This window comes from Girardinichthys multiradiatus, chromosome 6 (genome assembly GCF_021462225.1).
Source record: "Girardinichthys multiradiatus isolate DD_20200921_A chromosome 6, DD_fGirMul_XY1, whole genome shotgun sequence".
Taxonomy (NCBI): Eukaryota; Metazoa; Chordata; class Actinopteri; order Cyprinodontiformes; family Goodeidae; genus Girardinichthys; species Girardinichthys multiradiatus.
In genome coordinates this window covers 32707533-32723459 of record NC_061799.1, presented here as the reverse complement: position 1 = coordinate 32723459, position 15927 = coordinate 32707533, and the positions used below count along the sequence as shown (strand labels likewise).

At 38.5% G+C, this 15927-nt stretch overlaps 1 protein-coding gene across 1 annotated transcript; it reads left to right on the top strand.

Moving 5' to 3' along the window:
• The first annotated feature begins 739 nt into the window (after positions 1-739).
• Positions 740-15716, top strand: cplx4c (complexin 4c). The gene is made up of 3 exons (XM_047369302.1): positions 740-1038; positions 11541-11628; positions 14756-15716. The coding sequence occupies exons 1-3, from the start codon at positions 872-874 to the stop codon at positions 14972-14974; spliced, it is 474 nt and encodes a 157-aa protein (XP_047225258.1). The 5' UTR covers positions 740-871; the 3' UTR covers positions 14975-15716.
• Positions 15717-15927: the final 211 nt, after the last annotated feature.

The window sequence follows — 15927 nt, the reverse complement described above, 5'->3', positions numbered from 1 at the left end:
GAAGTTTCACGTAGGAACATTATTGGTGGTGCACGCTTCCTACCTCCATTCCCTTTGTATTTAGATATTGGCTTCTATTTAAACCATTTCCCAATGCAAAACTGACAAATGTTCTCAAAATAGCATTTACATAAACACTGATCATGTTAATGAGACTGAAGTTATTTTTAGACGGTAGAGGTTTTGCTCTGGTAATGGCCCCTCTCTGACTAGTTATTAGCTTTTAGCCTTTAGGACCAGCTAATCTGGATTTATACTTAATACAGACACAAAGAGAGTTATCTGCTGCAGGTAGCATATTAACTACTTATGACATTTTTTCACAGAATGTGTGCTTCAAGTATCCTGACCCATTCTTTTGAACAGCAAACTTGCCTTCCAGTTTCGGGCTTTTAGAGCCAGCTTGATCATTTATTGACTATACCCCGAGACAAATGGCCATGCTGATACAGCATTGTAAATCACAATTATAGTTTGGAATTACTGATTAACATTCACAATTTGATCTATTTTAATAACTCCATTGCAACATGTATAAGACGTGCTGGGTTAGACAAGAAAACATATGACTAACATACAGAGGTCCGACCCTGGTGCATCTTGTTGACAAGGTAAATACTCCTCATTGTCTGAAGCCTGTCAATTATGAGCTAAGCTCTTTAGCGGTTTTACTCCAGCCACAAGTTATTGATACAGACTAATCATCATGGCACATGATAGGGAAGGTTTCAAATTGGGATGTTTGTATAGTGAGCAACTCTGCTAGATAAGTTATTAATTTGAAAATATTAGGAAATAAATTTGTCATGAATTTTTCTTTCCTCTTCATAAGCCATACTTGAGTCCGACTCAACGACATTTTGAAAAAGCTATGGCATTTCTTATGAATCAAATGTTGGGCAGTAAGTTAAAGAGTTATTCTGATGGAGGTGGAGAAGGTGGCAGCAAAGCTGGAGAAGATGGAAAAGAAACCGCAGAGTCCAAAGGCATTTCCAAGGAGGAGTTTGAGGAATACCAGAAGCAGCTGTTGGAAGAAAAGTGAGTAAAAACAGAAGGTTTTGTTACCTCTGTGAGCTTGTGTTTATACCAAAGCTTGACAAAACAAAAATGCATTTCACTGAAAGAGTACAACAGGTACCCTAGGAGGGAATACTGCCTTAACATGATAAATCAGTGTATGTACTGTCGAGTAGTTATGCAATCGTTAAATAACATAGCATGCTTCAATGTGATGTAAAACACAATTCAGTAGGTTTTATCAACTGACTAGCAATAGTTTTGGGAAAAAAAGCTAACCACTATATTGTTTTAAAACAGAATACTAGGTTTGATTAGAATATAAAGCAGAGTTCATCTTCATCTTTGTCTCAAGTATAATGTTAGGGAAGCCTAATCACTAATAACAATAGAAGAATTATACTGTATGGATCCAGAGCTTGTTTTCTGCTGTGAAATGTTTAAACAATATGTAGCACAGATTTGTAGTATGATTCTTGCAAAGACATCTGTCTGTGAAAGCTGAACACACAAAGTGCATACATTTAAGTAAAATGTCAGGGTTGTATCTCCTTTTCAACAACTGTAAAATTTTCTAAAAAAACATGATAATAAAGATTATAAATTTCCAATGCATGATGCAAATGCATGATGCCAAAAAATACATAAAAACACAACAAATATATATTGTTTCTGCACAGTGAAAACAATTGAGCCACTAATGTCACTGGGGATCATAATAACTGACACGACACGGCAAGAATAAGAGCAAATCTTTAATTTTCCCCTTGAATAGATCATGCCATCGGGGTTGCCCACTATCCCCGGGTCTTTTATACTTGCTGCTGAACCTCTGGTGGAGGTGATTAGGCAGGATGCTAACATAAAGAGCTTTAACGTTGGTCAGACAGCCCATAAAATTAACTGATTAGCTGATGATCTTATGTTATATATTACAAACCCACCTTAATCTCTTATTCGACAGCAGCTGTTTGATTCATAAGGGACTATCTCAGGTTAGAAAGTAAATTATCATAAAACTGCAATTATTCCACTTACAACATTCGATCTCACAGTGTCAAGGTACTGTATCTCTGCATTTAAATGGACTAAATTAAATGTAAAATATCAGGGTATAACTTTAGAAAACAATCTGAAAAATCTTCATACTCTGAATTATAAACCACTTATTGAAAACATTGAGGAAGACCTACAGAAATGGTCAAGCCTATCCATCTCTTTGATTGGAAGGATTTATTGCAATAACATGAACATCCTACCAAGGTTGCAATATCTTCTTCAATCGCTTCCTATACCCTTACCACAAGGGTGAGACAGTTTATTTGGAGTGGTAAGGTGGCCAGGTGGTCTTTAGAAATATTATCATGGGATTACAAATCAGAAGGGCTTCAACTACTACTTTAAAAAATATTACTTCACAGCACAGATGCAGTTTATTTTATCTATGTTTGAATTTCATTTCATTATGTTTGCATTTCAATCTTTGAGCAATAATGCTTTTTGTGATTTTGTGTATAACTCACAAATCTGGTCTAAGATAACAGACAATCCCATTCTGTCATATCTTATTAAATTATGGTATGACGTACATAAATGCATTAGACATAAAACCAGACTGTCGCCAAGTCACCTTTGAAACAGAGCCAACTCATTCCACTAACTGTAAATAATATCATTCTGGAAACCTGGTATCAAAATGGAGTACATATCTTGGAGGACTGCTTTGAAAAAGGAACTTCAATGTCTTTGGAACAACTAAAAAGCAAATACAATCTGTCAAACAAACGTTTTTTTGTTATCTTCAACTACGGTCGTTCCTAGGCAGCAATAGGGGCAAAAATATTGTGTTTTTCTTTTTCTTTCAACACTTGAAAGGCTGCTGCATAATGGTGAGCCATCTAAATTTATTTCTAGTGTATTCTATTTTGACAAAAGAATGTCCTAAACCAGCTCTGTATAAATCGAAAGGAAGGTGAGAATCAGATTTAAACATCATTATTGAAGAGGGCGTCTGGTCTGATATATGTCAGGACAGTATATCTGCCACAATTAATTCACAATATCGGCTTATTACAATTTTCTTCATCAGCTATACCTGACCCCAAAAGTCTAAACCTAGTGAATAGTGTTCAGGAACATCTATGCCATGTATAAACTGGAGGCACCACAGTCAAAGTAGAAGCAAATGAAAATGATGAGGCTCGGGAAATGGAATGGGGGTGCCTATTGGGAGAGCATTTTGCCCCGCAGTCCTTCCCTCCCCATCCCCAGACACCTCCCTCCAATCACGCTACTGCTGATGTAAGACCTTGGTTACGGGTTGGTCACTGGAGTGGGGGGAAGGTATTCCATCTCCGCGTTCCCATGGAGGCCTGGGCCCCAATTTTATTTTACAACTTTCACTTATGACACTCACTTATGTCATTGTTTTCTGTTAAAGCACCAAAAGAACATGTTTACTAAGAGGCATGGTACAGTTTTATGTGCAAGACTGGATTAATACAATAAAAAAACCTGTTACACAAGTGCTACAAAATAAATTATACTGACACCATTTACTGCATTTCACTGCAGCCATATTGGATACTGAACTTGGGGTTGATCTGCGACCTCTGAATTTTCCTGTCATACTTATGAGTCATTCTTGATGTATTTTTGACTGGAAAATCGGAAAATGTAAGTACAACGGGAACGTTTATGGATCATGCTTAATGTGCAGGTATGGTGGGGCAAACTGGTTCCGTGGGACCCTTCGTAAGTCTGTCTGCCTGGCCATTGTTCTTGGCAGTTTTGGCAGATGATGCTGCAGTTTAGCAGGTCCTGGCAGTATATATAAAAAAAAAAATATCTGGCCTTTCCAGTCGGTCATGGTTCTCTCTCAAACCACTTCCATGCATTTTTTGTTTGCTGCAGCTGTACAGAATACAACTAGATACCACTGGGGAGGAAATGTGAATAAAACAGAGGAAAACAGGCATATTTTAAGCTTACTAGCCACACTTAGAAATACTCAACATGTTATATGATGTACGAGTTACATACATTGAATGTGTAGCTGGTTTAGAATAAGGGTATATTTCATCCAGCTGAAAATTTATTAACTTTCTTTTTTCACATGTCCTGACGCGCATTTCAAACATTTCAGACGGAGATGCTGCTTGCATACATGTGCCGGGGCAGCTTCGCTCTACAAAAAGGAGATCTAGAATATTAACTTACTATGAAATGGCAAATTAAACTGAAAAACATATTAGCTTCTAAATTCAAATCACATCGCAACAAACTATTTATATAGCATTATTATGTAAATTATATATATATATATATATATGCACACTCACTGGCCACTTTATTAGGTACACCTGTCCAACTGCTCGTTAACAAATGCCTTGTTGATGCCAGAGGTCAGAGGAGAATGGCCAGACTGGTTCGAGCTAACAGAAAGACAACAGTAACTCAAACATACACTCGTTACAGCAAAGGCATGCAGAAGAGCATCTCGGAGCGCACAACACATTGAACCTTGAGGCGGATGGGCTACAGCAACAGAAGACCACACTGGGTGCCACTCCTGTCAGCTAAGAACAGGAAACTGAGGCTACAATTCGCACAGGCTCACCAAAATTGGACAATAGAAGATTAGAAAAACTTTGCCTGGTCTGATGAGTCTTGATTTTTGCTGCGACATTCGGAGGGTATTGTCAGAATTAGGCTTTAACTACATGAAAGCATGGATCCATCCTGCCATATATCAATGGTTCAGGCTGGTGGTAGTGGTGTAATGGTGTGGGGGATATTTTTTTGGCACACTTTGGGCCCCTTAGGACCAATTGAGCATCGTGTCAACGCCACAGCCTACCTGAGTATTGTTGCTGACCATGTCCATCCCTTTATGACCACAGTGTATCCATCTTCTGATGGTTACCTCCAGCAGGATAACGGTCCATGTCTAAAGCATGAATCATCTCAGACAGGTTTCTTGAACATGACATTGAGTTCACTGTACTCAAATGGCCTCCACAGTCACCAGATCTCAATCCAATAGAGCTCATTTGGGATGTGGTGGAACGGGAGATTCGCATCATGGATGTGAAGCCGACAAATCTGCAGCACCTGTGTGATGCTATCATGTCAATATGGACCAAACTCTCTCAGGAATGTTTCCAGTACCTTGTTGAATCTATGGCACGAAGGATTAAGGCAGTTCTAAGGCAGTATTATATATATATATATATATATATATATATATATATATATATATATATATATATATATATATACATATATATATACAGATCTTGCCGGTACTTAGGGGCGGAAATAGAGGGGGGAATGGGGATATATATATATATATATATATATATATATATATATATATACATATATATATACAGATCTTGCCGGTACTTAGGGGCGGAAATAGAGGGGGGAATGGGGATATATATATATATATATATATATATATATATATATATATATATATATGTGTGTGTGTGTTAATTGTTACTCTCATCTGTGGCCCCCTCGAGATCTCTCTCTCTCTCAGCAAAGTCCAGACTCAAACAAATTAAAACGTATCAATATTTTACTTTACTGTAGGCTGTCTGTATAAGGCAGAAATTAGAATCACTTGACAATGTAGAATATATATATATATATATATATTTCAATTGTTAAAGAACTGCCATGTATGAAACAATGATAAACCGTTCTCTGAAGCATAAATTTTCATCTTCAGTTTCCATCTTTTCTTTTGAACAAAGAAGTTATTGTTCTCTGCATTGTGGTCAAGTTTTGATTTCATTTAAATAAAAAATTTGACAGTTCGGTTGTTTTTGCGGTTTTTATTTAAAAGTTTGTAGATGGTAAGTGATTTATTGTTCGTCCTGTCGAACGCACTGATCTCCTTGGCAACCATTCTGTTTTGGAGGTAAGCGCGCATGCGCTCTTGTGTAGCGTATGTGAAATCTCTGGTCATAAGCGGTGTTTTCGAGCTGTACTGTGTTGCTGTAATTCAGCAAAATAACATGAAACACAACTAGTTTCTCTCCCTTTGCTTTTAACTGGGGTATTTAGCAGCGAGCAGACAGACATTAAATGTAGCGATGCTCGTTTTAAAGGCCGGCCGTTCACAACAGCCTCGAGCTCCGAGGGGAGAGAAGCAAAGCAAGAGCATTGAGGCTCCATCATAGCAGAACAGTTCAGAAACAGTTTGGAATGAGGAAAAAATAGATATATTTATAAACAGATTAAGTCGTGTTTTACACTGCCTATTGGTAGCGGATCTGATCTTCTTTGTGTGCTCATGAGTTTTTGCAGCCCTAACTGGTTCTGGATGACGGCTTCATAGTAGACAGCCGTTCTTCTCTCTTCCCGGTACTGCGTACCAGCGCAGAATCTTTTAGTGGTACGCAGTACCGGACCGTACCGGCTCCCTTTCACCCCTGTCTATAAATATATATACAGGGGTTGGACAATGAAACTGAAACACCTGTCATGTTAGTGTGGGAGGTTTTATGGCTAAATTGGACCAGCCTTGTAGCCAGTCTTCATTGATTGCACATTGCTCCTGTAAGAGCAGAGTGTGAAGGTTCAATTAACAAGGTAAGAGCACAGTTTTGCTCAAAATATTGAAATGCTCACAACATTATGGATAGGGTTGCCAACTCCTTGATAAATAAATAAGGGACACCTCTTGGTAGGGCTATCCAACCCCACTGTCTGCACCTCTACCGGCCTGGTGATTTTTTTCACCCTTTTTCTTTGTGTGAAATAACTTTGGAAACATTTGACTCGAACCCAAGTTTAATTCGATGCATGTTTTTGACTGATACAAATATCCATAGAAAAACAATTATTCAGCAATTTATAAAATAATTTATTCTTTTTGCAAAATAAAATTACTAGACAAAAACAAATATCCTTCTAAAATAAATAAACCACTATTAAAAAGACCTCCATCCTGCTTAACTTAAAACAATATAAAAAAGCATAACAGTATAATGCAAAACATTTTTGTAATAGTGCATTTAGTGCAAACAAAAAGTCTGTAGAAAAGTTGTAAACATAAACACTTGTGCCTTAAAGGCCATGACTGTATAGTTGTGGTGAAAAAAATATTGAACTAGTGAACTAAAAACTGCAGTGCTGAATTATGTGGAAACAACCTATTTTTTCCATTTATATTTAATTTGAGCTCTTGCTGCTGCAAGGAGTTGTTTGCTTTTCAGGACTACAGAGTAAAACTCTGAGCAGGACATTTCATTAATTAGACTGAAAATTAGCTCACTTCTCATTAATTCTGTAGAACATTTGTTCCTCACATCAGTCCACTTATTTTTCATGATGGAGAAAATATTTTCCACAAACCCACTAGAAGAAGGGATGCTGAGGACAAAGGGTATAATAGCTTGGATGTTGAGGATGTCAGCTGCCTGAAGAACTTGCATCCACCTTTCTGCTGTTCCACTGGACTACCACTTCGCCTTTTCCCGAGAGACTGTAGTGAGGCACTCTAGTAGGCAGTTTGCAGGAACACATTTCTCATAAAGCTCATCCATGGACAGGTTTAACCTATCTTCTATCTATCTATCTATCTATCTATCTATCTATCTATCTATCTATCTATCTATCTATCTATCTATCTATCTATCTATCTATCTATCTATCTATCTATCTATCTATCTATCTATCTATCTATCTATCTATCTATCTATCTATCTATCTATCTATCTATCTATCTATCTATCTATCTATCTATCTATCTATCTATCTATCTATCTATCTATCTATCTATCTATCTATCTATCTATCTATCTATCTATCTATCTATCTATCTATCTATCTATCTATCTATGATGAGAGCACAGTTGCAAAAAAGTGGGACAACTTCGCTGAAACACGTTGTTTGAACAACGGCGGAACCACGGCGCGCTGGTTACGAGCGCTGAACAAGCACAGGCCTTTTTTGTTGCGTAAGCGGCGAGGAGACGCTGGGGAAACCGTATCTGATGGGAAAACGCGAATTGACGTACCACCTGTATCTATCCATAGCAACGGTACCTGCTGGCCAATGAGATGAGCCGAAATATTCTGTCAGCTCATTGGTCACAGAGCAGGATATGGCTGGTAATGATTTTACTGTAATGTTAAATATAAAGCAACCCATCATTTATTAATTCTATTGACATTTTAGTGAAGATTTTTGATCCACCTAATAATACGGGACTACGTATGTCCCGTTTCAGCTCAATACGGGACGCGTACTTTTTATTCTAAATATGGGACGATTCCGTTTTTCAAGGGATGGTTGGCAACTCTAATTATGGGTGACATACCTGAGTTCAAAAGAGGACAAATGTTGGTGCACGTCTTGCTGGCGCATCTGTGACCAAGACAGCAAGTCTTTGTGATGTATCAAGAGCCACGGTATCCAGGGTAATGTCAGCATACCACCAAGAAGGACGAACCACATCCAACAGGATTAACTGTGGACGCAAGAGGAAGCTGTCTGAAAGGGATGTTCGGGTGCTGACCCGGATTGTATCCAAAAAACATAAAACCACGGCTGCCCAAATCACGGCAGAATTAAATGTGCACCTCAACTCTCCTGTTTCCACCAGAACTGTCCGTCGGGAGCTCCACAGGGTCAATATACACGGCCGGGCTGCTATAGCCAAACCTTTGGTCACTCATGCCAATGCCAAACGTCGGTTTCAATGGTGCAAGGAGCGCAAATCTTGGGCTGTGGACAATGTGAAACATGTATTGTTCTCTGATGAGTCCACCTTTACTGTTTTCCCCACATCCAGGAGAGTTACGGTGTGGAGAAGCCCCAAAGAAGCGTACCACCAGACTGTTGCATGCCCAGAGTGAAGCATGGGGGTGGATCAGTGATGGTTTGGGCTGCCATATTATGGCATTCCCTCGGCCCAATACTTGTGCTAGATGGGCGCGTCACTGTCAAGGACTACCGAACCATTCTTGAGGACTATGTGCATCCAATGGTTCAAACATTGTATCCTGAAGGCGGTGCCGTGTATCAGGATGACAATGAACCAATACACACAGCAAGACTGGTGAAAGATTGGTTTGATGAACATGAAAGTGAAGTTGAACATCTCCCATGGCCTGCACAGTCACCAGATCTAAATATTATTGAGCCACTTTGGGGTGTTTTGGAGGAGCGAGTCAGGAAACGTTTTCCTCCACCAATATCACGTAGTGACCTGGCCACTATCCTGCAAGAAGAATGGCTTAAAATCCCTCTGACCACTGTGCAGGACTTGTATATTTATAAAATATAATTAATATATAAAATTATTTTAAATCTAAACTTGGCTAATAGGTTTATAATCTAGCTTAGTCTTGGTCTCCAGCTGGGAGAGTGAACACTCATTAACTTTTTCTGGGCTCATCTCAGGTCATCACTGTTTACTGCCTTGTTTGAATGAATTAATTCATTTATTTTTCTCAATGACTGACTGATGTAAATGCATTTTCAGTAGCTGAGATCTGTTCTTTTTTAAACTGTCCCTCCATGACATAGCTTGACCACTTGTGATACATGCATGACGTCAACGGATGTGGGCTGGTATTTAGCGGGTAGCTTTAGGTAGGGCTTTATTTCCTTGGGGCTCAAATTAGACAGGCAACCAGGTTAAGCTTGTGTGTAATAACTTGTCAGGACAGAAGCCACCATTAAACACATCTCTTAGCCAGTGTGCTTTAAAACAATAATTATTTAATCACCTTACATTCTCATCTGAGGTTGAACTCATTGTTACCTTCAATTAGGTGAAATACAACTTCTAATGAAATTAAGGTCTTACTGCCAACTAGAAATGAACAAAGTCAGAAATGATTTTTCCTTTTTTCCACACAATTTAAATTAATTATCTCCGATTTTCTTTTTTGTTCGGGGTTTGCATGCTTTCTGATTAATGGCCTGTGTTTTCTTTGGAAACCACAGAAAGCATGCAGGCAGACTGATGATTAATGGCTGACTTTTGTTAGTGTGGAAAGTAGCTTTCTCCTGTGGGACTTTTCATACAAACCCAAATCAAAATCACAATAAGTAGAAATAGGATGTAATAGTATATGCTATCTATAAATTATCACAAATACCCAAAATGAAATTGTATGTAATACTTAGGTTCATGGGGACGAAATGCGAGGTGGGAAGGAACGAGAATGTAATGTGTCGGTACGAAATGGATGCATGAATTGGTGAAGGGCTTGTTGGTTGTAATGAACCGGTGATCAGTTGAGGGTCTCCCACATATGTCCCATAATAAAAACTAAGAAAAGGCTTTAGCTTTTGCTAAATCTGATCTGAAAGCCATTAAAACTTGACATAAGTATAAGTCTGCATCTTTCCTGAAAGGGTTCAGAATCAGCGAGTTTGTTGTTTAACTCTGAGCACAACTAAGTTAAGCGTCCATTTACGTAAAAAGAACTCTAAAATTCTGAGTTTGTCTACTGCAACTCCTGTGACTTTTAGTGCATATCCCAAAATTGTGTATGAGTAACGAGGTAAGAGTACAGTCCTGTCCTAGACATCAAGTAACTGAGGATTTATGCCAAGCTTTGGCTCTTGTGGAAGCTAATCTTATTAAAGCTGGGTTAACGCAGACCACCCTTAAATAGACACAGGACAAATCTAGCAACATGGAAACGTAACATGGACATTTAACACTATAATGACATTATTGCAGAACTGGGCTAATAACACAAATGACATCAGTTCAGGGATTCACAAGAGGTAAATCAGGATTCAGGAAGTCAGTTCATAACAGTATAGCTCACAGCTATACAACTGAGCCTTACTGTGAAGTACTTTGCACCCGAGCTTTGTTTTAAAAAGGAGCGCATCTTTATGGCATTTTAAAGCTACAGTCAAAATCCCAAAATCAGAAAAGAACTGTAGAAAGAAAAGATTAATAAATGATAAAAATAAAACACAATTTTTACACTATGAAGTTTAATTTCATTTCACACCATGAACCTAATATAAGGATACAGCATACATCAACCAGGCTGTTTATTGGCACTCATTGATAAAGGTGTGTGAAAAATAATCCCGCATTAAGCAAATTATTTTTGTTAAAACTCCCAGTGAGAAGAATGGGAAGAAAGACAAACATCCAAAGCTCTCAAGTGGAGAACCACATTTTTTTCTACGTGAGATTATTCCACTGTAATAAGTGATTATTTTATGTAAAGACTGTTTTATCCATCTTTCCAAGGAGTATCAGGATTTTGTGGGTGATGCTGTGTGAGTCTTTTCAATATTTGACAAACGTTTTTGTCAAATATTAAGTATGTGATGCAAACTGCTTTTCGTCTATAGAAAACCGGGGTAACACTCTCACAATGTGCTGTATAACAACAACGGATGAAGTTATATTCAAAAAGTTTTAATTGCATATTTTAATGGGTTTCTTTTTTCACCAGTCACCATCACAGTCTGGGACTTAGCTGCTCTCAGAGCCTGTCTTATGAGTTGTGTTTGTGTTCTGCAGGATTCAGCAAGACAAGGACTTTGCAACAAAAAAGGCTGAGAGGGCAAACCTGAGAGTTGCACTCAGAGATAAATATCATCTACCGGATGTAAGGAGCTCTTGAATTATTGTCTGTCTGCTTAAGTGTTAAGACCTGAAAGTCATGTTTAAAAAAAAGTCTCCAGATCAAATATGATTTACTCTTAGCTGTTTTTTTTATTTCAAAACTAAGACAGCTATTTGTGAGATTGGTGATTTATCTGCGGGGTGTATTTAATATATTTCAGAGTTCCTATCTATTAGCTAAATGTATAATTTCAACATTTGGTAAATATACATAAAGAAAGAAAGCCAAACATTATAGGGAGCAAAATCTAACTAATAAAGAAAAAACAAAACAATATTGTGATCTCTGTTCTGAGGGGAGGGAATGGATTTTCTCAACACCTGTCATTCAGGTTAAGGTTAGCTTTATGGAAATTTAGCCATTGTAGAAGCTTGTAGCCCCTCTTGTGTTCTAAATTATTATGTTTCTGATTTACTTCAATTAAAGATGTGCAAATATGCAGATGTGCATTTGTTAGCACTGCTGCCTTACAGTAAAAAGGGCCTGGGTATAAATCCCGGCCTGGGGTCTTTCTACATGGAGTATTTTAAAGCAACACCTCAAACACACTGCTTTCCGTATTACGAATCAGAAACAGGCGGACCCAAGATTCAGCCAGACACCGTACTGAAAATTTAAAAGGTTTATTCAGCCACAGGAAAACGTCACTCCGGTAAAACTCCACACAGCTTCCGGGAATCACTGGGGCAGAAAGAGGGATTAGTGACTTGTAGTTTCTCCAGATATTGCAGGGATCAGAAAAGTCACTAAACTGCTTTTGTCTTGAGTAGAACTTGAAACCCAGAGGGGAAACCTCGGTGGGTGGCAGGCAGTGATCTCCACAGCACAGGTGAGGTGTGACTTCAGGCTGAATAATCCAAGGGCAAGGCTGGCTCAATAATCCAAGGACAGAAACAGGGTCAATGATCGAAACAAGAGACGTCAGGCAAGGGGCAGGCAGAGGCATTAACCAGATGCAAGAAACAGGGTCGAACCAAAATCCAAACAGTCCGACAGGGAGCAGGCAGAGAGGCAAAAATCCAAGAGGCAAGGCAAGGTCGAGAAACCATGATCAGACAGGAAGGAACGCTGGATATCTACTCACACGATGGCTTTCAAAAATCTGGCACCGTCTGCTTGTCAGAGTCAGTATATATCAGAGAAGACACAGATTGCACTGCACTGCAGCAGCCACCAGGTGCATCTCATCTGCTGATTGCAGCCAGGGAGACAGGGTAGAGCAGACGTGCCAGAATCGTAACATTCCGAGGTATAAGAAAGAGAATTGTGGACCACAATCCGCTTTCTCTTCTGCTCTCGGTGGGGTCAGACGCTTTTCCACTCTCTCCTTGATCCTCCCCCATTTTTTGCCCAGCTTCAGCTTTTTATCTATGTTTTTCTTAGCGCCTCTGTTCGCATATCCTCCTAATTTGTTCATTATAGATTTGGTCAGCTGGTCTCTCAATGCAATCGATCAAATCTTCCCAACGGGAAGATAGGGTAAAGGGGAACCCTCTTGTCCAGACGGGACGTTCTTCTCTGGATACGCAATGGATTCCTGGCAGCACTGGAAGATTGTGTGCCTGACAACAATGTCAGTTGAGGATGTGGAAGATTTGTACATAATTGGATTTCTGATAACAGTATTTCTGCTTTTTGGAGTTGGCGGTTACCTGGCTTATCGAAAGATTTGTAAAACATCCCAGGCAGCTGTTCAAAGCATTCCAAAGCTGCCTGGGATGTTTGAAGGGATCTTTAGAGCTCTCAGCACTCAGACTGATATGTTAAGAAATCAGAATCGCAAGCTGGACGCGATCCTTGAACAGAATCACAGGCCTGCTGCGTTTCCCGGACTCAAAGGTGATATGATTTAATCTTGGAGAATGTTGTTTGCTCAGGATCTACTGAAAGTACCAGAAATTTGGCTATATGAATTAGAAATTGAGAATGCCAGTAAGACTTTGAAGGCAGGTGGAAAATCACAGCCGGCCTGAACCAAAACATTTATTGTTTGTCTCATTCAGGCGCCCTGATACGGCCTCCACAGGCTTCTTATCAAAACATTTCTCCTGGATGTTCTGTAAATATGACACTCTGCCCCAGCAACCCCCCTCATCTGTGAACTGAACAGTATGGCCGTTTGATAAAACTTCCATCTCTTTTTCAAGGACAATGGCACCTTCGTCAGTGTTGACAGTCTAATTCTTTGCACACATGATCATACTTAAATATTGGCACCCTCACGAGTCCACCATGCCCCTACAAAATCTTTGCTTATGTGTGTTGCTTTCCCATGCTCCTTATTTTTACCTAATTGTGGATTTCATTTCTTCATGTCTTCTCCTTTTCATAGATTTTTAGATTTACCAGTGAAAGGAAAATAATACTAGTCTCTTATAAATTTGAACAAAAGCTGTTTTTACACCAGTGACTCAGCTTCCTTAGTTAGAACTCAGTGATTGCTTAGTTAAATTTCAATGGATGCAAATGACTGTTATTAATTTTTAGATTTTGTGATTGTATTGTAATTGTATGTACAGTGCTTTGAGTGTCTCATTACTGAAAAGCGCTATATAAATAAACTTACCTTACCTTACCACAAGTCTGGCTCATCCATGGGTACAATATCCAGATGCCTTAAGATGCCACATTTATCTGATCAAACAATCAAATAGAAGTATAAACAGTATAGGAATGTCCAGCTATTATATTATTCAGGAGGAGGATTACTTCTGTGTTCCAGATATTCATTTTAATTAAATTCAGTGTATTCATATAGCGCCAGTTCACAACAGAAAGCTGTCTTAAGGCACCTTCCAAAAATAAACATCATATCCAATTTACATACATAAAAACATAGTCAATTTCATGCAATTATACAGTTAAGTTTGTTATCAAATTGGTACAAATGTGTTCCATTTAATGAAACTCACCCGATCGCATTAAGTCACTGACTTGCAGCATTGTAGATCATTCCTCCTGGACAAACAAGTATTGACAGTGGAATCTCTGTTATAAACATATTATTTCATCTGTTCTGTATTTGTACTTTAAATTTCAGTAAGACATTTAAAATTAACTGAATGACTGAATTATTCAATTAACATTATTGTCTCCCTTTTTGTAACAGAGTGCACAAGACAGTGCAATGATTCAGATGGCTGGAGATGATGTTGACCTGCCGGAGGAACTGGCCAAAATGGTGGATGAAGATGAAGAGGAAGAGGAGACCAACGATTCATTCATTAACAAGCTGCAAAACATGGACTTGGATACATTGAAAACCAAGGCCCAAAGCACAGTGACTGAGCTAAAGCAGACTGCTGAGCAGAAATGTATCCTCATGTGAACCCTATGATGTGCATACAGTGCATACAATACAGGCTAAATATCAAGTAAGTAAGTAGTAAATTCAGCTTGTGCTGTATGTACTGTACTGTACATACAGTACAGGCTGATTTTACTCATCAAACTTAGCACTTGTGCAGCTATTGCGTCTTCTTTTTCTTATTACTCATGTTACAGAACAGTTGTGGCTCTGGAACGCTTCTTTACAGGAAAGTTTCTTGTTTACACAAGTGTTTTTTGTATGCGTGGCTTTATTTGAGTGTGTCTTTCCTTTTTACTTTGGAAACCATTCAAATGCTTCTTATACAAATGTAAAAACAGACTTAGAAAATAAACTATTAGGCTTGCTAGGTCCTATTAGTATGTGTGTAAGTAAACATGTAAAAAATACAAGAAACGTAAAAGCAAAATGTACAATAAAATGTCTGCTTTGCCAGAAGGGATTTAAAGAATAATAACATATTTCTATCCTTTTCTTGACATTTTTTTAACCTTTAAAACATATTTCACATATTAAAAATCTTTACATTGTTGAAAGCTATAAAATGGTATTTAAGTGCTGACCAAAATTTATATTTTGCTGCCTGTGGGTGCTTTGTTTTCAAATGAACAGAAGATGGGTTCTATTCACTTTCCACATCAGTGATGTCTTATTCCGGATTTTGAGGTCCAGTTGTCCTCTTGCTAGGTCTGTCACCGCCTCGGTATACCGGATTTACAGTGGCTTGCAAAAGTATTCACACCTCTTGAAGTTTCCCACAAACTTCGATGTTTGTTATTAGGATTTTTTGTGAAGAATCCAGCAGTAAACAAAGAGAAGTCAGGAGTATAAATACCGAGGCAAGGGTGGAAGAAGACAAAGAAACTAGAAGAGCCAATCAGAGGAAATGTGGAGCAGCTGTGGCAGAGGGAAAGCAGAAAGCCACCAGTGCCACAAAAAAACAAAAACAAAAA

What these genes read in the sequence shown, in the direction of transcription:
- cplx4c (XM_047369302.1), top strand. Translation starts at nt 872, where the DNA reads ATGGCATTTCTTATGAATCAAATGTTGGGCAGTAAGTTAAAGAGTTAT. An exon ending in AAGCAGCTGTTGGAAGAAAA is followed by an intron (nt 1,039 to 11,540) that starts GTGAGTAAAAAC and finishes TGTGTTCTGCAG; the next exon opens with GATTCAGCAAGACAAGGACT. An exon ending in ATAAATATCATCTACCGGAT is followed by an intron (nt 11,629 to 14,755) that starts GTAAGGAGCTCT and finishes TTTTTGTAACAG; the next exon opens with AGTGCACAAGACAGTGCAAT.